At 38.8% G+C, this 21,420-nt stretch overlaps 2 protein-coding genes across 2 annotated transcripts; one reads left to right on the forward strand and one right to left on the reverse strand.

The window, feature by feature from the left end:
- The first annotated feature begins 3,299 nt into the window (after positions 1–3,299).
- LOC110921721 (GTP-binding protein At2g22870) lies at positions 3,300–5,522 on the forward strand. Its single transcript, XM_022166067.2, has 4 exons — positions 3,300–3,375; positions 3,664–4,229; positions 4,737–4,806; positions 4,979–5,522. The coding sequence occupies exons 2-4, from the start codon at positions 3,746–3,748 to the stop codon at positions 5,358–5,360; spliced, it is 936 nt and encodes a 311-aa protein (XP_022021759.1). The 5' UTR covers positions 3,300–3,375; positions 3,664–3,745; the 3' UTR covers positions 5,361–5,522.
- A 1,034-nt stretch (positions 5,523–6,556) lies between these two features.
- On the reverse strand, positions 6,557–8,808 carry LOC110921716 (60S ribosomal protein L37-3). The gene is made up of 4 exons (XM_022166060.2): positions 8,648–8,808; positions 8,416–8,551; positions 6,836–6,937; positions 6,557–6,742 (listed from the first exon to the last, which is right to left on the reverse strand). Exons 1-4 carry the CDS (start codon positions 8,648–8,650, stop codon positions 6,693–6,695), a joined length of 291 nt encoding a protein of 96 aa, XP_022021752.1. The 5' UTR covers positions 8,651–8,808; the 3' UTR covers positions 6,557–6,692.
- Between the last annotated feature and the right edge of the window lie 12,612 nt (positions 8,809–21,420).

The raw sequence follows: 21,420 nt of genomic DNA on the forward strand, positions 1-21,420 counted from the left end.
TCACCACTATAAATCCAGAACCCACAAATCCAGAACCCACTACCTGAAACAACCCCACACCACTGTACCGCCACCTCTAACCACATCACCAACCACCTCCGACATGCAACCTTGAACCCTATCACAAACACCTGTTAACAAATGTGTACCACCAGCTCAGCCTACACAACCCTCCACCAGAAACACCGTCTCCCCACCTTCGGACCACCATCTCCATTGTAACCACCCACTGCATCTGCCTCCGCCACTCCTCACCGCGGTTCCACTCTCTCACTAGAACGATTCACGATGATTTCACAGTGAGATCAAGATTTGATATATGATTTAGCAATAATTGATAATTGCATTGAAAACTCAACACTGATTTGGTTTATTGGGATATAGAGGCATAGCAGATTCAAATTAGGGGTTTGTTGTTGAGGTTTTTTTTGGTTTATTTTGGGTATACATAAGTTATAAACTTTAATTCAAAGATGGAGTTAGAGTGTGATAAAAAAAAACTGAATGAATAAGAATAATTCTTCTGATATTTGTTTGGGGAAGAAGAAGGAAATAGAATCGATTCACTTGGATTGCTTGTGTACTGGAACTTGGATTGCTTGTGTATTGGAACTGATTCACTTTATTGTGGTGGTGGGTATGAGAGGGAGGGAGGGGAAGGAAGAAGAAGATGTGGGTCATCTTTATTTTTTGTTTTTTATTGTTCGGGGGCAATATAGTCATTTCGTATACATTTAACTGAGAAGATTAACATGGGTTAGTGATAAGGACCACCCGAGTGTAAAATTTGCAACCACTGACTGAGACCACTGCAATATTTACAAACCACATGGACCAACCACGCATTTAACTCTATTATTGTATATATTTATGGGTACTAGGTACATATAAAGAGAAGGATCCAGGAAATTGGTAATCAGAAATCGGTTTCTGCAGCTTCCAAACAATATTCGCTAGGGTTCACTTTTGAGAAAGATCGAAGACGATGGCGGGAGGCGCTGCAGCACTAAAGCTCGTGAAGCCAAAAAACCGTCCACAAGCCACCGATATCCAGGCCGCCGCCGCTTGGGGAGTCGCTGCTTTCACCACCGCCGTTTGGATCGTTCAGGTCCTTCTTTTTCATTTTCTCCATTTATTCATTACCTGATTCCTTAGATTATCAATCCTAATGCTAGTATTATAGATCTATTTCGTGAATTCTGATGGAAATTTAGCTGTTTCTTCATCGATTTGTCTCGGTTCACAATTGTTTGTTTTTGCCATTTGTGGTTAATATTTTGGACTTAATTTTATGCAACGATGTAGATCTGGATCTTGATTTCGTGACCTGATTTTTCATAACTTATTGACTTTTGTGGTCAAACTATAGCTGATTCTTCGATGAAGGATATTTAACGTAAATACAGAGTTTTTTATATATTTTTTTTCACAAGACCTGATAATATTCATGTTGAAATTTAGCAACGTAATTAGTTGCATAAATCAATATCTTAAAAAAAGTATATATTTTGCTTTGTAGGTATTAGGAATTATTATATATATATTTTTTTTTGCATTTTGATGAGTTGTGATATAATGGAAGTCTGAAACAAACTATGTTGATCCATATTGAAGGGTTTGTGTACACCCCTAGTTGTGTTGGGTTATAGCCGTGCTGCAAAATAAGTTAGATTGGCTTGCGAAATGCACAGTTCGGTTTGATAGACTTCTCTTCCTATGGAAATCTAGGTCATTTATTGGTTTTGCCTTTGACGTTGATCATACATACAAACCTTAAAGTCTTCCAAATCTTATAATGTCTTTAGTTGCGATTAAGTGTGAGCGTAAATAACAGAACACGTGAACTACATTTTAAACAAGTACACGCAAATGGTTGTATCCATTTGTCGTTCCTTCCCTTTATATTAGCCAGTCATTGGGTGCAAAGGGCTCGCGTGTTGCATAGGCACACAGAGCAAGAAATAGCACATGGCATAGACAAAACGAAGCGCAATAATAGGAAAAAAAACATGTAATAAAATGACGAGACCCGCGTAAGACAAACCCAAAAGTGAAGCCTAGTGATCGACCATTTTGTATATTTAATGGAAAACCTAAACTAACTGAACCGGGCATTTATTTATGTTCAGTAACCGAACCGTGCACTCTTATCCCAAACTTGGGTTAAATGGTTGGTGTTGATTATTTATTGTGTCTGCTAAATGTCGAGTTTGTTGCGTGATATAACTAACATGTATGTCTTCTGTTTTTGTGGAGTGCAGCCATTTGACTGGGTGAAGAAGACCTTCTTTGAGAAGCCAGCGCCAGAAAATTGAAAAGATCCATATCTTAAGGCTGGCTAAAATATTTTCTTTCTGCTGATGAGAAAACTGTAGGCTGGTTTTGATTTGAATTTTGAATAATGTAATACTAATACTCAATATTTTGAGGTGGTTGATAAAGCCTCCATTGTTTTTGTCACTGTTATTGCTTGTGTTAATTTGAATATAATAACAGGAAACTAGAAAATAATACGACAAAACCACAACTTGTGGATACAGATTACAGGGTACCGACTTCTAAACAGTTTCTCGGATGGCCTTGTCATGGTGCGGTTGCATATTTTTGGTTTTCTTTCTCGATACTGTATGGGTTGGACAACGCTAAGTTTGCCCCACAACGTGAAAATGTATTGGTTGCAGGTTGGGCAACACCAAGTTTGCCCCACAACTTGAAAATGTATGGGTTGCTCATAAAAGGTTGTTGGTCTAGAAAAATGTTTGTTCTGTATCATGTTAACCTCCTGAGTAAGTTTGTTTGATGGAACTTCGAATCCGTTGTCGAGTAACAAGTGGATTAGTGAAATGAGCATCTGACATGGGAATCAGTAAAGGCTTTTTTCTAAGGCAAGGGAATGAAGAGTTTATGTGAATTCAAAGAAATTGAGATAAATGGAGATGATTTATCTAAAGATGAGTTGTGATGTATTATTGGATCTTTCAGTATATAGCCTTGGCTCTTCAACGATTTTGAGCTATCTTTCGTATTCTATTTTGAGGGGACTCATCGCGTCTGATTTGCCTTGGGATGAGAAGGCTTCCTCTTAGATGTAATTTGTTGACTTACATTCTTCTAGGGTAAGCTTAAACATTATTTTTCATTTGTGTCTCTCATTTGTGCAACTATCACCTTCCCAAACATCCCTTCTATAGGTGTTAGACTTGGTTATTATCTTGCCACATGCTCTAGTTGTATGGTTTCGACGACATCTCTTCTAACACAAGGTTACTTAAAGCGGGGACAAATAAGGCTTCCTGGCGTGAGATTAAGCAGGTGTTTCCTAACGTGGGGTCAAGCAAGGTGTCTAACGTTGTGAGGTCGAGCTGATAGGATAGGGTAAGTGTTTATTTTTCGACATAAACCTAATTACTTCATCAATAATCATGGTTTGCTAAAAGTGACGCCTTAGTTACAATCTCTCAACTTAATAATACCGAAAAAGAATTTTTTTTTCGGTAAATTTGAATCATTGACGGACCACTAGAGTATCATTGTGCCACCAGTGAAACCACCCGGCCATATGATACACCAATTCAGGAGGAAACCCAATAAATATAAGAAAAACCTCGTTATGAGAATCGAATGAAGAACCTAATGAAGATATTTACTTTTTTTTTTTACCAGCAAAGAAGATAATTTACATGCTCCCCTCTTCTAGCTACTTGAATCTTGATAAATAAACAAACAATTCAGGAAACCATCAACAATGGCATTCCTCACTCACTTCCCCTTTCACCCAATCCACCATCACTCATCATCCCTCTTCACCAGACTCCTCTTCTCTTCAAAACCCAAAACCCTCTTAATCATCTCTGCACTTTCTTCACCCCAAACATCACTATCCCACTTCTCCACAACATCTTCTTTAGAAACCCTTCAAGATATCTCAATTACAGAACAAACCCACTTGCAGATTGCACAAGAAAAGCTTTTTATCCCTCCGGACACTGAAATATGTTCGGAAAAGGGTCCAAGAATCTTGAAAGGTTCGAACATTGTGTTGAGTAAGTATGCTAGAGATGCTCAGGTGGTTTCAGCAGAGTTTGTGAAGAGTAGTGTTGAAACGGAGGCTTGTCCGGCTGATGGGTTGCCCGAGTTTGCGCTTGTGGGCCGGTCGAATGTTGGGAAGTCTTCGTTGTTGAATTCTATTGTGAAGAGGAAGAAGCTTGCGATGACGTCGAAGAAGCCAGGTATGCACACCAGGTGTTTGATTAAATGTCTCTGTGACCAATTTTGTTATAATTATGACTGAAATGCTCTCATTTAGCTCCTGCTGCTGCGTGAACCTCTTGAAACAAAGTATAATTTCTTTATTATGATCTCTTGAACCGGTGAGAAGTTCATAATTACAACTTTATTTGGAAAAAAACTTGAAACAAAGTAAGTTTCTTTCGATAAATTGGCACCTCTTAAACAAAGGTACCAAGTAAGATCCCACTCGTAGCAAGCTATTGGTAGGGTTTGACTTCTGAGAGGGTGAGATAAGAACAAACCTTCCATCTCAAGACATAGAGAAGCTGCACCACTAAACCCCCCGGCCCAAAATCGATACCTCTTAAGCTTCAAACTACTTTAGAAACCATGTTGGCACCTCTTAAATATGGTTTCTAAATAGTTTGATGCTTTTAACATAAGAGGAAACCTGTTTCAGTTGTGTTTTTTAAATGATATTATAAAAGTATGGCTTTGTTTTGTAGGAAAGACGCAATGCATCAACCACTTCCGAATTAACGACAGTTGGTACTTAGTGGATTTGCCTGGATATGGGTATGATCAAGATTTAAAATTAATTATTTCAAATTTTTAAAGAGTAATACCGTTGTCCGATTATGATAATTGACAGTTCTTTATGTAATGTGATGAATTCTGGAATAAAGCATCAGTGTATCAAAATTTGTTTCCATAATGTTTGATAAATTGATTATGGTTTGGAATACAGATATGCCTCAGCACCGAATGAACTTAGAAAAGACTGGAACAAGTTCACCAGAGACTATTTTCTAAACCGGTCAACGTTGGTCTCGGTCTTCCTTCTCATTGATGCTAGCATTCCTGCCAAAAAGATTGACCTTGAATATGCAAGTTGGTTGGGTCAGAACCAGGTACCGATGACGATAATATTTACAAAATGTGATAAGCGTAAAAAGAAAAAGAATGGCGGAAAGCATCCGGAAGAAAATGTGCAAGACTTTCAAGATTTAATCAGTGAATACTTTGAAGCGGTACCGCCATGGATTATGACAAGTAGCGTTACCAATCAAGGCCGGGATGAAATATTATTGCACATGGCACAGCTTCGAAACTACTGGCTCAAACATTAAGCTCCTGGGCTCGCCTTTTTTTACTGTTTAGGTTTCTTGGGTTCATCGAGAGTTTGGATCCTGTACTAAGACACGGGGTTATGAATACAACTTGTTTTCTTTTTATTTTGGTTGAATATGTTCAGTTTATTTGTTTTAATATAGTTGTTTGATTTGATTGTACCTAGATTTAGTACTGGATCATTCTAAATCATATACTGAGTTACTGATCCGTTACTTATCAACCATTCGGTGTCAGTTTGTCGCTATTGCAGTCACCCTTAGATGAGTTTACTAGCTTGTGTTACCGATCCATTACTTATCAACCATTCAGTGTCCGTTTGGCGTTACTGCAGTCACAGTTTTGTAGTCATATAACTAGAGCTGTTTAATGAGCTGAATTGAGACAGCAACTCAAATCAGAGTTGCTCAGCCTGGCTTGTAACCTTCTATCTGAGTTGATACGTCAACACAAACTAGGAAGTTTTTTGAACCCCAATACGTACTCAGAAGTGGCGTGGTCTTGCGGCAATTCAACGGTAAGTTTTATAAGATTTGAAAACTTTTTAAAGCCATTTATTTATGCAACAACACAACCTTGACTCAAATATCTGTGTTAAAGCTAGCAATTGACTTGAGACTTTTTCAAGCCAATTCTAAGTGACTTGGATGGAAGTTATGTAACAAGTTTCTTTACAAAGCATAACTTCTTATGTGTTTTAACCATGGTTGCAAAAGTCTCTAGGCACTCCATAGTCAGTCGATCAGGGAGTTGAGAGTACTCGGCAAAGACGGAAGTAATCAGACATGTTAAATTATAAAGAAATTAGTTTTTGAAAATTAATATATGACTAACATAAATTTACTAATATTTATAACAAAATACGTGAAAATGATATTTTCATCATTGAATATGATAGTCATATAAATTATGTTTTATTATTTTTTAAGTCAAACTCGGCCTGAATTAACCTACTAGATCCGATTTTGGCCGAGTTTGACCGTGTTTGATCGATTCCAAGTAATTAGGCGGAGTTAGAAAAAGTCGTCTCGGCAGCCTACCTTGTAGCGACTACTCGGGGAGTGTTTGGCCTTGGAAACCTTGTTTTACAAGCATGGTTTTAACTACATGTTTTTCATTTTCTTGAAAAACGTGAGCTTATAAGTTGAAAGAAGACTTGTCAAACAGACCAACATATGTAAGTGCAAAATGCATATGTGGAGCAGAAAATCAAATAGAAAGCATATGGTCTCCTCCCATAACAAAAATAAAGTATCAAGATTCCACTTGTGATAAAAACCAAACAAACATAATTCAGAAGCACTAAAGTACATTAAAATCTTCCTTCAAACCTAAGTGCTGGCAGCAGCAGTTCCTTTGCTCCTTGGGGTTGCTTGAGTTCCTGTTTAAACAAAATAACAATAACGAAATCAATTCATGATCAAACTAAATGAATTGATTGAATGTTAATGTAAAAACAGCAAAACAGGTTTACCCTCTCTAAAGCCGCTCTTGAACCTGCGAGGCACGTTACGAAGGTACCTCATGCGACCAGTTCCTGTTGTCTTCCTTCTGATTGCCTTCACACTCCAGTTGTCTGTACCCAAAACAATCATGATCAAAATATTATTATTTGGTGAATGGATCTCATATGTTGAACAAGCAAGTAATCATCAAACTTGGACATACACTATGATACAAAGGTGTTGAAAAAGCGCCAAATAATAAAGCTAACAATCATTGAAAATTGCTTTCACAAAAAAACATCTGTATTCTTTTAAAAACTTATTAAAGCTAACAATCAACCAACACAGTTTTAAGTTGGCCCACATTTTTCATTAAATTCAGCTGACACAAACAATGAACACCCCTAGTAAGAAAATGTAACATCTTATCCTATGTGTGACGGGAAAAAAAGCAAACACAGTGCAAAAAAGATGTAGCTAGTGTGTTAACCATTTAAATTTTTTATGGATAATAGTGCCCCTTAGTCGAATTTAACAAACTCAAACCAAGGTTTAAAAAAACAGAACCGAGTTTCGAGGCGTTTTCCCTTCGCCTCACGAGGCGTAAGCCTTGAGGCGAACCGAGGCGTAAGCCCGAGACAAAATTTAAAAATAAATATAAAAATTATATATATAAAAAAAATACTAAACATAAAACATATAACTTTCCTAATGTAAATAAACCTGTGAGAATAGTTTTGGATTAAATATGATAAAAGTTTCATGTTTAGAGGTCCTAATGTAAGTGCCTGTAAATGGAATGAATAAAGGGGCCGTCATTTTTCAGTAACCCTAAAAGAGTTACGCCTATATCATCTTCTCGATCTTGAAACCCTAATTTTTCTTGGTCACTCATCGCTACAAGCCAGGAACGTCTCCATCTACCTCTGTATTTCATCCTGATTCTTTCATAATCGGCTCTGTTTTCTTCGGTAATCCTAAAAAACCTTAATTTCTCCTGCCTAAAAGGTACATACGCCTCTTAGTTACTGTTCCGCCTCGACATGAAACGTCCGCCTCATAACACTGAGGCACGTACTTATTAAAACACGCAGTGAGGTGGTGCCTCTTATTCGGGTTCTTGCCGTTTTGCCTCGAGACGCGCCTCAAAACGGACGCCTCGAGCGTTTTGTTAAACCATGACTCAAACCATATATAATTATATAACATTTTATAGAAAATTGGTCAAGCTAACATTCATATTAAACAGAGCATGAACAGCAGCAATGACTGACATATATCAAAATCACAATTTTACGATACTGGCAATTTAATATAGTAGCTAAATCAGCAATTATTCATCATAAAACAGTAGTCACATTCTGTATAGATCAAAAAACAATACCAAAGAAGCTCAACTTGACACAAACAGCAAATCATAAACAAAACCCTAACTGATGTATTCTTCAATATCCACAAAATAACCTCAAGACTTCCAAATAAACACAATTCACCCTATAATTAATCACAAATTCACAACAAATGTTCTTAACAACCAACCAAACAACAGATCAATATCAACAAAACGTAACTGAACACATCAACAGGTTTAACAGAAAAAAAAACTTACATTTCCTGACGCGAGCGGCAGGATAAGCACAGGCGGAGCATCGGCTCTTCTGCAAGTGAAAGCTGCGGCGGCCACACCTCACACACAGTGTGTGTGTCTTGTTCCTCCTCTTTCCGAAACTTCCGGTACCCTTACCCTGCAGTTATCCAAAACAAACACAAATAGTATGTTTTGAATCAATAAACTTCAAAGATATATAGTCAGGAGATGGATTATGAAGCGAAGATTGTACCATTTCTTGGAATGAAGAAGAACACAACCCTAGCGGATCTCACAAGTTGGAAAAAGAAAAGACAGCAGCTGAATACGTTTAGGGTTGTTTGTTATATGGTGGAACTAGGGTTTCTTTTTGGTGGTTGAATGGACCAATAAGCTTTGGGCTTTTTTATACGTTCTTCTTTTGGGCCAGCCTGTTATATTAGCCTTTTAGACTCAAGTTTTTCAGGCATGAAGTTATTCTCTCAAATTATATTACTCGTGGGTGAAATCAACATGGTTGTGACGGGATGTTAAAATTTGTAACGTTTGGTTTCAACGACTAAAAGATATTTATTTACTTTGGGTTTTATTATCTAGGGTAAAATGCCCGGATAGTTCCTGTGGTTTTGTAAAATAACACCTATAATTCTCAACTTTTGGAAATTACACTGGTGCTCCCTGTGGTTTGACGAGTTGTTACTCGGATAGTCCCTGGAGTTGATGTCCGTTAGTTTTCTCCGTTAAGTCCATCTAAAATTACTTATTTACCCCTCTCTTTAAAAAATTAAAAAAAAACAAATATGAATTATTAAAAGTGTGGGACCCACCACTCACCCCCCAACTTCATCTTCAACCTCTATCACCCAACCACTACCATCACCATTTTCTCTGTCGATAAGAGGATTCACCTGCTTTTTTTCAGTGAAGAAACACCAAGAAGTTGAAGTCTTTGTCTGTTGAGAACATTTACTAATAAAAATCCATCAATGTAGGAAACTGTGAGATATAAAGTGTCTGGAAGTAGCTTGTATTCTTCTGCAACTTCTACTAACCAATCAACCAATACACCCCTCATATTAACTGTTACATCTTTTTGCACTTTCTCAATGTAATTTGCTAGTGGTCTTCTCTTTACCTCCATCTGAATAAAAAAAAATCACAACTTTAATTCCCAAATAAACCCATCGATTTAACCTTAAAATCGATTTTCACCGAACAATAAGCAGATTCACTTGCTTCTTTTTTCACTGAACAATAAGCTAATTCATTAATCTGCTTCGATAATTCCTCATCGGAAAATCGAGCGTCTAAACTGGTGGAAACAGATCGTTTGATTGGAATGATGTATTTTCGGTGTTTCAGATCTGTTCAATTTGGTTCCGATTATTGCTGACCGGTAGACGTTTGAGTTGTGATTTGTTTGAATTTAACAAATTACGGAACAGAGCAATGTACCGATCAGCTGGTACGTCACCGGAACGGGATACTCATTGTGCGGTAGGGTGTCGTGGAAGTGGGGTTTCAGGTTTGGGTGGTGCTTGATGGAGAAAATGGTGATGGTATATAGGTTGAAGATGAAGTTGGAGGTGAGTGGTGGGCCACACACTTTTAATAATCCATATTTGTTTTTTTTAAAGGAGGGGTAAATAAGTAATTCAAATGGATTTAACAAAGAAAACTAACGGACATCCACTCTAGGGACTATCCGAGTAACAACTCGTCAAACCACAGGGAGCACCGGTGTAATTTCCAAAAGTTGGAGACTGTATGTGTTATTTTACAAAACCACAGGGACTATCCGAGCATTTACTCTTATATCTATGTAGGCGATAAAATATCGGATATCAGTCAAGGACTGATATTTAAGATAAGATTATCTCGGTGAGATACAGTGGGATATCGGTAATTTTAATATAATGCAGAATTTATATATATAGCAATTTAACACTAATAATTCAGTGATATATCGATTATATCAGTGATATATCGGTTATATCAGTCAAATATCGATCAATACCACTGATAATATTGGTACCGATATTTGACACCGATATTTTACTAGGGGACCAGTATAACCGATATATCACCGATATTAATTGCATAATTTATTATATGTAATCCAAAAAATAAAGTCATGTTTTACATCGATCAAAAGTCGTGAAACAAATACCTATAATGGTTCAGCTTACACTGATCCTGGTACCTATGTTGTTTGGCTGGTATTTTACCATTTCATCACCATACCACTATTTGGAATAAAACTAAAAAAAGGTAAAGTTGCTATTCACCAAAACTTGCAAATGTATAGAAAAAAAATTAAATGCATGCACGTATTTAGTTCTTTTATAAAAAAGTCGAACGCAAACTATGAAAGCTGTAAAAGAAAATTAAAATTGTCGAGTTAAAGACGTATATTATTTATAGTAAAGTGTAAATTAAAACTTAGAAAAGAGTAAAAAAAAGTCTAAGCCACTATTCACAAATTTCTCAAATGTGTTTAATAATAATAATAATTACAATACATAATGTAGGTTCTATTGCGTAATTTTACATTTGACGAGGAACTTCTACTTTCTCATGTCATCTTAACAAAAAGTAGTTGACAAGTAACACTTCCGCTAAGACCATCTGTAGTCGATGATTTATGGACTTTTTTTTTGGAACAAAACACTGGAACACGTTGTCGCACCCCAACCGATAGCGGAAACATCGGGGCGCGGCACTGAGCGAAACAGATTGTCCAGAAGTTTCCATAACAACTATATATTTACAAGATATTTAAAGCAACATGTCCCATACCATGTCATAAATGATAATACAACTATTACAGAAAGATCTAGTCAAATTGTTCTATTCCGACAACTCAGATTCTTATTACAGACAATTGTTTATTGATTTCTAGACCTAGGTCTTTCCTAGCCTCGATTTCACAGCAAAGAAAGCAAATAAGCATTCTAAGCACCTATCACATACGTTAAAGTAAAAGTCAATACACATAGTGTAAAGGCGAGTATACAAGTTTAATAGATATAATAGAGTTCGAAATCGATTACGCATAACCAGCACATACACATAGTGAAATAAGGCATGTTAGTTATCGACATGAACCCATCGATACCAATGACTGCGGGTTGACTGCCCAAGGCAGTTCGCGATACATACCCACCACTGTGAGCCATGTAGGTAATTGTCCTTAACAACCCCCGAGTGAACGGGTGCTGAGTCCAAACTAATAGTACTACCGTTGCTAAGGCATGTAGACAACATTCCATGTGTAAATATAACAAACAAGCATTCATTAAGTCACGTATACATGCGATAGCGGTTAGCGTTTAAAGTATTGTGTAGTGTGTTCGATGTGATTTTGTATAAGTAACGTATGTAACACCCAAAAGTGCGTAAAGCAAAAAGGGATCGAGTATACTCACAGCGATCGATGGATTGAAGGGAGCGCTAGAGAGTAGGGTTAGTCTAAACAGTTTGATAGCATAACGATAAGTGACGTGCAAGACGATGCAAAGTACAAGTGAGTCGGACAGCAGTTCGATCGGATGGTAATCCGATCGGACAGCCAGTCGTGCGAGTGGTAGTCCGTTCGGACGGTCGTCCAGTTGGATGGCTGTGAGAGTGGATTGTTTCTTCCTTTGGGAAGGATGTGTTTGTGTATGATGGCTTGACTTTTGAAGTTTTCGTTGTAGCATTTTGAAAACATTGAAGTATCTCTACCTTTCAGGTCGGTCGATCGAACGATCGTTCGATCGGACAACACCCCGATTGGTTGGGCACTTCAGTGAGAACAAGTTCACAGTAGGTTGTCACGCGATCGGACGATCGTTCGATCGGGTGGCATCCCTTATGCATTGAACATGTTGAAAATTGTTTAAGTGTTGAAGTTTCGAAACATCACATAGTCGGATGGTCGGTCGATCGAGTGGTAGCTCGATCGGACGTCAATCCGTTCGGTGTTCCAAAACTCTTGAGAGTTGATTTGAAAATTAAAGTGGGACCAAGGTGCAAGTCGTTGGGATTGGCCAGTCCTTCGGATTGGCTGTTCGATCGGACAGCAGTCCGATCGGACGACACTCCGTCCTGGTCGACCTGTTCTTCTTACACTTGGTTGTTTTGATTGTTTGTCATTTTATCGAGATGTTTTGATACGTGTTAAGCAACAGAAACCTCGTCAATACTTGGTTCTCCTGATCGGACAGGAACCACCCAAATCCGGTCAGTTAACTGTTCGAGACGGTGTTTCATGTTTAACCCGAAATCGGTAAACCTCGTGGATGGAATTCAGATCTTGGACCAACACAACCACAAGAATGGGTAGGAAGTCGGGACAGGCTCCGATTCTACCGGTTTTGAGTGTATTGAGTGTAAAAGAGTTGAAAGAAAGTTGGAAAACCATCTTTCAATCCTTTTCATTGTGAATATGTTTAGATCTTTGAAAGATCTTTTTTAGTTTATATGGAAATCGGTTACATCTAAGTTGTTCTTGGTGGTTTGAGGAAAAAACATGAAGTTCTTCAAGAACACATGATGACGTCATCCTAGAACACCTTGAATCTTGATGATTTCACGGTTAAAAGTTGAGATTCAAAAGATAGAAAGGTGTAGGAGTGCGTGTAGATTAAGGAAGTACAAGATTTAGGACGAGATCTTACCGGAATTGCGAGAAATTAGAGAAAAAGCAAGGTTAGAGTGCTGGTCGGACGTCAGTTGCCAAAAGTAGAAAGTATGAAAGTGACAAGGGGTATTTATAGGGTTACCCAAAGTGGAAAGGAATGGAGAGGGGCTGGTCGATCGGTTAGGCAGTCTGATCGAACAGCTGTCCGATCGAGCAGTTGCTCGATTGATCGGCTGCTCGATCGACTGGTTGCCTGGTCGATCAGTCACCTTGTTTGAGTGTTCGGCGCGACGAGTTTGCCGTTTCAATTGCGATTGCGAGCGATGCGAATACGATAGAGTTTTCCTATTCATATTACTTTTAATCCCAACTACTATATCAACATACAAGCATCTTTATTTCGTATTCGTTTAGCGTTTGCGATTCGATTGCGATTGAGTTCGATTGCGTTTCGATTGATTACCACTCATAACATAAATAAACATGCACAAGTAACACATAAAGCACACACACACACGTATAACAATAACCAAAATGCGTATATGGAGTTGCGAGTGCGATTGTGATTGCTATAAAGCGATTAAACAGTCGATAAATAGTGATTACCATGCGATTATTAATAGATACTCCACATAATACAACTAAAGCAAAAATAAAATAGACTAATCTACAAGTCAAAGAAGTCAAAACAGGAATTTGAGCAAGGAGAGACAGATCGCAATTAGCAATCTTTTCTTCCTTTGACTTCAATCTTGACTTTGACTTTGACTTTTGAAACACGGGGTGTTACAGCCTCCCCTAGTTGAGGGAATTTCGTCCCAAAATTAGGCCGAAGCCGTAACAAACAACTGCGGGTACTTCGCCTTCATGTCGCTTTCGAGTTCCCAAGTGAACTCTGCGCCTCGTTTGCCTTCCCATCGGACTTTCACAATAGGAATGTGCGATTGTCTGAGCTGCTTGGTTTGGCGATCCATGATTTCGACAGGCTTCTCCACGAAGTGCAGTGTTTCGTTTACTAGGAGGTCATCGAGAGGTACAATTAAATCATGCTCAGCCAGGCACTTTCGGAGGTTCGACACACGGAAAGTCGGGTGAACATTACTAAGTTCCTCTGGTAGTTCGAGTATGTAGGCGACTTTTCCGATCCTTTCCAGAATCTTAACAGGTCCAACATATCGAGGCGCTAGTTTCCCTTTCTTGCCGAATCTGACCACACCCTTCCAATGTGATACCTTTAGGAGTACGTAGTCGCCAACGTCAAATTCAAAGGTTTTGCGTCGTCTATCGGTGCAACTTTTCTGACGACTCCGAGCTTTCAGCAAGTTGTCTCTTATTTGGAGGATTTTGTCAGTCGTTTCTTGTAGTAGCTCAGGACCGGTTAATTGCGAGTGACCGATCTCGTGCCATACAATGGGCGATCGACATCGTCTTCCATATAAAGCCTCGAATGGTGCCATCTGAATGCTGTTATGATAACTGTTATTATACGAGAATTCGATTAATGGCAGGTATGCATCCTGATGTGTGTAAAATGCAACATATAAATCACATCAGTTAAGGCATAAAACTAACCCTTTTTAAGTACTAATGTTGGAAAAAGAGTGTTTTTGTCTTCCTTTTGTATTTTCAGGATGAAATGAGCTCAAAATCACAAAAGAAGCAAAAAGACAACTAATTCTAGCATAAATACAAGAAAAGGAACAAAAGTAGACTGCCCGGACCCTCAACGGCACCTCCCAAAGCAAAGGAGAAGAAACAGAGTCTGAACACGCCCCGTGTCCAGCGAACACGGGGGCGTGCCCAGGAAGCAGCAGAAAAGACAAACCAGTAGAAGCTTCCATTGCCCACCACGGGGCCGTGTCCAGCGGGCACGGGGGCGTGGTGAAAGTACAGCAGGCGCATTAATTGTAATTCGCAATTACAATTAATGAAGTGAGAGAATGTCAGACGGGCACGGGGCCGTGTCCAGCGGACACGGGGCCGTGTCCAGCCTTCTGTTCAGCCTATAAATAGAGGAGCTTGGCTTCATTTTCTCTCATCCCTTGGCACACCACCTCTCTCATACCTCATCCACCACCCACCACCACCATAACACCATCATCCACCACCATCATCCATTGTCCATCGTAGAGTGTGTGAGTCGTCTCGGGATCCAAGATTGATCGTAAGAGTTCTTGACAATCAAGGCCATGTTTGCCTAAGTCTCTTACATCACTTGGTGAAGACAAGTGTTTAGTATAATACTTTTTATTTTTAATCTTTTGCACTTTTTATTTGGTTTTGTATTAATGACTTTAATAACTAGTTACTTATGTTGAAGGTGATCTTTCCTTATCGTTTGTCCGTGGTGTCTTGGCATTATTTTACTGTCTATATAAAATAAAAGATTTTCACCATTCATATCTCCACGGTCTATATGGAGGTATGTTGGCTACCTGGTCGGGGGTTAAGGGAACGGTTTGGTAAAGGTCTTGCCCTTGTTCAGCGTTTAGAGGTCCTGCTTGGGACCTGGGTCAAATTTAGTAGGATCTTCTTCAATGCCCATAGGTATTGGATGGCGGGGATCCAAACTCTTTGACCCCCTCATAAGTTAACTACTATTAATACTATAACCCGGCTATTTAGGACTGTATCCCTGCTGACTCAGACTACTTAGCCGAGGGTAACGTCACCGCCAAAAGCGGGGCCTACCACAATTTGCATTAATAACTTAATTCATTATCTTTCAATAATCCGACCCTTTAGGATTGTATCCTTGCTGACTCAAACTACTGGGTTGAGGGTAACGTCGCCTTCAAAAGAGGGGCCTACTACAATAACTAAGATAATCTCTTAAACAAGTGCAAAAGTGCGAAAATAATCAAAGGTTATACTAATACACGTGTCGGATCCAAGTGATTCACCTTGTCTATCTGTTTTTATTTTATTTTTATTTTTCAACATTTAGTTAGTTTTTATTTTCTTAGTTTAAAAACATTTCTCTAACCTTTTTGATTTGATTAGACGTTGAGGATAAACCGGTATTAAAAGCTCTTATGTCCTTGGACGACCTCGGTATCTTACCAACACTATACTACGTCCACGATGGGTGCACTTGCCCATATGTGTGTTTAGTGTTAGTGAATATCGTGTTTTATAAATTTAAAACTTGGCTAAAAGTGTAAAAAGGGGCTTAAATACTCATCAAAATAATATTACACTACACACGCATCAAGTTTTTGGCGCCGTTGCCGGGGACACAAGGATTTTAAGAAAGCTTAAAATCGACGGCCTAATCAGTTTTTCAAAACCTTTTTAAAACGCGCGCATTTTTTTTCTGCATTTTAGTTTAGTTTTGCATTTACAGTAGCCTGAACACGGGGCCGTGCTCACTGAACACGCCCCCGTGCTGCATATTTTTAAAGTAGATACCCAGATACAGAGTCTGAACACGGGGCCGTGCTCACTGAACACGCCCCCGTGCTTAACGTGACCAGTAAATTTAATTAAAACGCCCAGATACAGACCCTGAACACGGGGCCGTGTTCACCCAACACGGGGCCGTGTCCAGCTTCTGTTTCCGTCTTATTTTTGTTTTCTGGTCCCGAGACTCAGTTGTGGTCTGTTGAGTGATTCTTATGGATCAATACTCAAGAGGTTACAACTACACCTATGATGAGGATGATTATAGGGGTAATTATTGCACTAATTGTCGTAACGCACGCTCGGTTCAATATAATAACTCATATCAACCATCCAATTCATACAACCATTATGAGGAGCCCAGGTACGAGCCATCAACTTCATACACATCCTATGAAGACCAAAGGTATGAACCTACTCCCTCATACTCATATTTTGATGAACCAAGGTATGAGCCTTCATACTCATACTTTGAAGATTCAACATATGAGCCACCACCTTCATACTCTTATTATGAGGAACCATGGCGTGAACAACCCACCTCATATGAGTACTATGAAGAACAAAGTTTCGACCCTTATCCATCATATACTTATAATGAAGAACAATGGTGTGAACCATCTACTTCATATGAGTATCATGAGGAACCAAGGATCGAACAACCGGATTCAAGCTTTGAGGATCCAAATTCTTTTTCTCTCACCGAAGTAACTAATAGGATATTGGAAAAACTTAAAACTATCGAACGTTATATAAAAGAATCTCGCGCAAGGGAAGAGGAATCCCGCGCAAGAGAAGAGCTAAAAAATGATGATAACGTAGAGATAGTTGAAAGTATAAAAATGGAAGAACAAGAAAGTGAAAAACCGACACATGAGTTAAACAACGAAAAAGGTGAGTCCAATAATGTTAAAATTCAAGAAGAGTCTAATTTTGAAGAAATTAATCTCTTGTCACCTACTTTCGAAAATCATTGTTTAATAACCCCTCATGCCAAGTTTTTAAAAGAGTTAAACACTAGTGCTAAAATCAAAGACTTAGTAAGTGTTAAGTTAACTAATGATCAAACCTCGCTAATAAAAGAAGATCCTTTTGAAATTAACATTACACCGGTTCCATGTTTCTTTCAAAATTCATTTATTAGCAATATCACCATCGATAAAGATCTTTGTGTTAACATAATGCCTAACTACATTTTTGAAAAATTAAGTGTTAGTGATTTTACTCCACTTCAAATACCCATTTTTCTATCCAATCGGAAAGTAATGAAATCAATCGGTGTAGTTGAAGATGTTTTGGTTCAAACAAATCAATTGGTAATCCCAACCGACTTCGTCATCCTTGATGACGCCCCTTTAGTCTTGGAAAAACCTTTTGTACAAACTCATAGAGCTTTGAAAAACCGGAAATTCAACAATCTACCTCTTCAATTAGGGGCATTCAAAAGGAGCATAGATCTTGAGCGTTCAATGAAATATCCTTTTGGCAACAATGACCCCCTAATTGAAGATGAAGCTGAACCACCCGATACAACCAACGAAGAGGACCACTTTGTCGAAGAAGAGATAGCCATAGAACAAACCTTTAAGGTTCTTAATCTAGATGAGCCACAAAATAAGGTGTCTTCTAAAGACCCACCCATTGAGCTCAAAGAACTTCCTAAAGGTTTGGAATATGCTTTTCTAGGCAAAGAAGGTAGTTTACCCGTAATTATTTCATCTAAATTAAGTAATATAGAAAAAGAGAAATTAGTTAACCTACTTAAAAAACACAAAAACGCGATCGCTTGGAAGCTTGTAGATATTAAAGGAATAAGCCCTTCCATGTGCACGCACAAAATTTTAATGAATGATGACTACAAAACGGTAATTCAACCACAACGAAGATTGAACCCCAATGTTCAAGAAGTGGTTAAGAATGAAGTCATCAAACTACTCGACGCCGGACTAATCTACCCTATCTCCGATAGCCCGTGGGTAAGTCCCGTTCAAGTAGTCCCAAAGAAAGGAGGTATGACGGTAATAACTAACGAGAAAAATGAATTAATACCAACGAGAACCGTCACAGGATGGAGAGTCTGTATAGATTATAGGCGATTAAATGAAGCGACAAGGAAAGACCACTTTCCTTTGCCCTTCATTGATCAAATGTTAGAAAGATTATCCGGTCATAAATTTTATTGTTTCTTAGATGGTTTTTCAGGTTACTTTCAAATACCGATAGCACCAGAAGACCAAGAGAAAACAACTTTCACATGTCCCTACGGAACTTTCGCATATCGACGCATGCCATTCGGTCTATGTAATGCGCCTGCAACATTCCAACGTTGTATGGTCGCCATTTTCCATGATATGATCGAAAAGACAATGGAAGTCTTCATGGATGACTTTTCCATCTTTGGAGACTCATATGACCAATGCCTCGATAATCTTGAACGAATGCTATCCCGATGTGAGGAAACTAACCTCGCCCTTAATTGGGAAAAATGCCATTTCATGGTAACTGAGGGAATAGTACTCGGTCACAAAATCTCAAGCGAAGGAATGGAAGTTGATCGAGCAAAAATAGAGACTATTTCTCGATTACCTCCTCCATCCTCCGTACGAGCAATCAGAAGTTTCCTAGGACATGCCGGATTCTATAGAAGGTTTATCAAAGACTTTTCAAAGATTTCAAGACCTCTAACAAAATTACTTGAAAAAGATGCACCCTTCATCTTTGACAAGGAATGCAATCAAGCATTTCTAACCCTCAAGGAAATGCTAGTCAATGCACCCATCATGATAGCGCCAGATTGGAAATTTCCTTTCGAAATCATGTGTGATGCAAGTGACTTTGCTGTTGGAGCAGTCTTGGGACAAAGAAAAGAAAAGCATTTCCACCCAATTTATTATGCTAGTAAAACTCTTAATGACGCACAAGAAAATTATACAACTACAGAAAAAGAATTACTAGCAGTGGTATTTGCTTTTGATAAATTTCGTTCTTATCTTGTTCTTTCTAAAACAGTAGTCTATACAGACCATGCAGCCATCAGGTACCTCTTCAAGAAGCAAGACGCAAAACCCCGTTTGATCAGATGGATTCTACTCCTCCAAGAATTCGACATCGAAATCAAGGACAAAAGAGGAGCAGAAAACACTGCTGCAGATCATCTCTCGCGCTTAGAAGACCCAGCTTTGGAGACAACCAGAGACGAGCAAATCAACGAGAAATTTCCCACGGAATCCTTGGAAATGATGGAAAGTAGACAAGAACCATGGTATGCCGACTACGCTAATTTCTTAGCTAGCGGTATAGTCACCAAAGGATGGCCACATCATCAAAGAAAGAAATTCTTTGCTGATGTAAAGCATTACTTTTGGGAAGACCCCTATCTTTTCAAAATGTGTGCCGACCAGCTCATCCGAAGGTGTGTCCATGGTAATGAAGCACGAAGAATTCTCCGTCATTGTCATGAAGGTCCATACGGAGGACATCATGGTGCCACAAGTACCGCACGAAAGGTATTTGATTCAGGATTTTACTGGCCGACCATTTACAAGGATGCACAAAACCTTGTGAAGACATGTGATGCCTGCCAGAGATCAGGTAATATTTCTTCCAAAAACGAAATGCCTCAAAATGGCATTCTCGTCTGTGAAATCTTTGATGTGTGGGGACTCGATTTCATGGGACCTTTCCCACCTTCAAAGGGAAACAAATATATACTTGTGGCAGTCGATTACTTGTCTAAATGGGCGGAGGCCGAGGCTCTTCCAACAAATGATGGAAGAGTAGTGGTAAAATTTCTGAAAAAACTGTTTTCTCGCTTCGGGACACCAAAGGCTTTAATAAGTGATAGAGGTACCCATTTTTGCAATCATCAACTCGAAAAAATATTAACAAGGTATGGGGTCTATCACCGGGTCTCAACAGCATATCACCCTCAAACAAATGGGCAAGCCGAAGTGACTAATCGAGGTTTAAAACGAATACTTGAAAAAACCGTAGGAATAAATAAAAAAGAATGGGCCGACAAATTAGACGACGCTTTATGGGCTTTTCGAACTGCTTATAAAACTACTATAGGCACAACCCCATATAAACTCGTCTATGGAAAAAGTTGTCACTTGCCAGTAGAAATAGCTCACAAGGCCTACTGGGCAATAAAAAATGTAAACTTAGATTTAGAAATTGCCGGTAAAAATCGATTTTGTCAAATAAATGAATTAGACGAGCTAAGGAATTATGCATATTCTAACTCCGAAATTTATAAAGAAAGAATGAAAAATTTACATGATAAATATATTAAATCTAATGAATTTCGGGTTGGAGATCAAGTTCTATTGTTTAATTCACGACTTCGATTATTTCCTGGTAAGCTAAAATCTAGGTGGTCAGGACCTTTTTCTGTCACCCATGTTTTTTCACACGGTGCAGTAGAGATTAAAACTCGAAATGGGACACCATTTAAAGTCAATGGCCAACGGCTGAAACTCTACCGAGGATCCATTGAGGATGAGGAAGAGGAGATCTCACTTCAAACGGTTAACGAATAAACTCATACCCGACATGTTTCAGGTAAGTGTACGTTTAAAAACCGGTAAATCTTCTAGCCATTTTTCGGAAATAAGGGGCATGCACACAAGCACAAATAAAAAAAAAATTTCAAAAACTTTGCCCGGCACGGGGCCGTGTCCGCTGGACACGGGGCCGTGTCGAGGCGACTGTCGGGATAAAACCCTCTTTTCCTATCAGTTACACCATTCCACACGCCCCGTTTAGCCGAAAACTCTCTGGTTTGAGGCGATTTTCTGCAGTTTTTCAACGTCACCACCGAATCTAACAACGTCAAGATGTCGAAATTCACAAGGTTTAACGCAAATGAACTGGACGCTAGGGCACGGTACGAGGTTCTACAAACAAGACCGGAAGAGTACCCAAGGCGGGCGTGTACTGATTTGCTGACCATGGTGAATCAACTTGACCGCTTCAACAACATTGTGAGGGGTCCACTG

Source organism: Helianthus annuus, chromosome 2 (genome assembly GCF_002127325.2).
Source record: "Helianthus annuus cultivar XRQ/B chromosome 2, HanXRQr2.0-SUNRISE, whole genome shotgun sequence".
In the NCBI taxonomy this organism is placed as follows: domain Eukaryota; kingdom Viridiplantae; phylum Streptophyta; class Magnoliopsida; order Asterales; family Asteraceae; genus Helianthus; species Helianthus annuus.

Coding starts and splice junctions, on each gene's coding strand:
- LOC110921721 (XM_022166067.2), top strand. CDS start 3,746: ATGGCATTCCTCACTCACTTCCCCTTTCACCCAATCCACCATCACTCA. Junction 4,230..4,736: donor GATGACGTCGAAGAAGCCAG/GTATGCACACCA, acceptor TTTGTTTTGTAG/GAAAGACGCAATGCATCAAC. Junction 4,807..4,978: donor GTGGATTTGCCTGGATATGG/GTATGATCAAGA, acceptor TTTGGAATACAG/ATATGCCTCAGCACCGAATG.
- LOC110921716 (XM_022166060.2), bottom strand. Junction 6,938..8,415: donor TGCCGCTCGCGTCAGGAAAT/GTAAGTTTTTTT, acceptor TTTTGGGTACAG/ACAACTGGAGTGTGAAGGCA. Junction 6,743..6,835: donor CAAGAGCGGCTTTAGAGAGG/GTAAACCTGTTT, acceptor TTGTTTAAACAG/GAACTCAAGCAACCCCAAGG.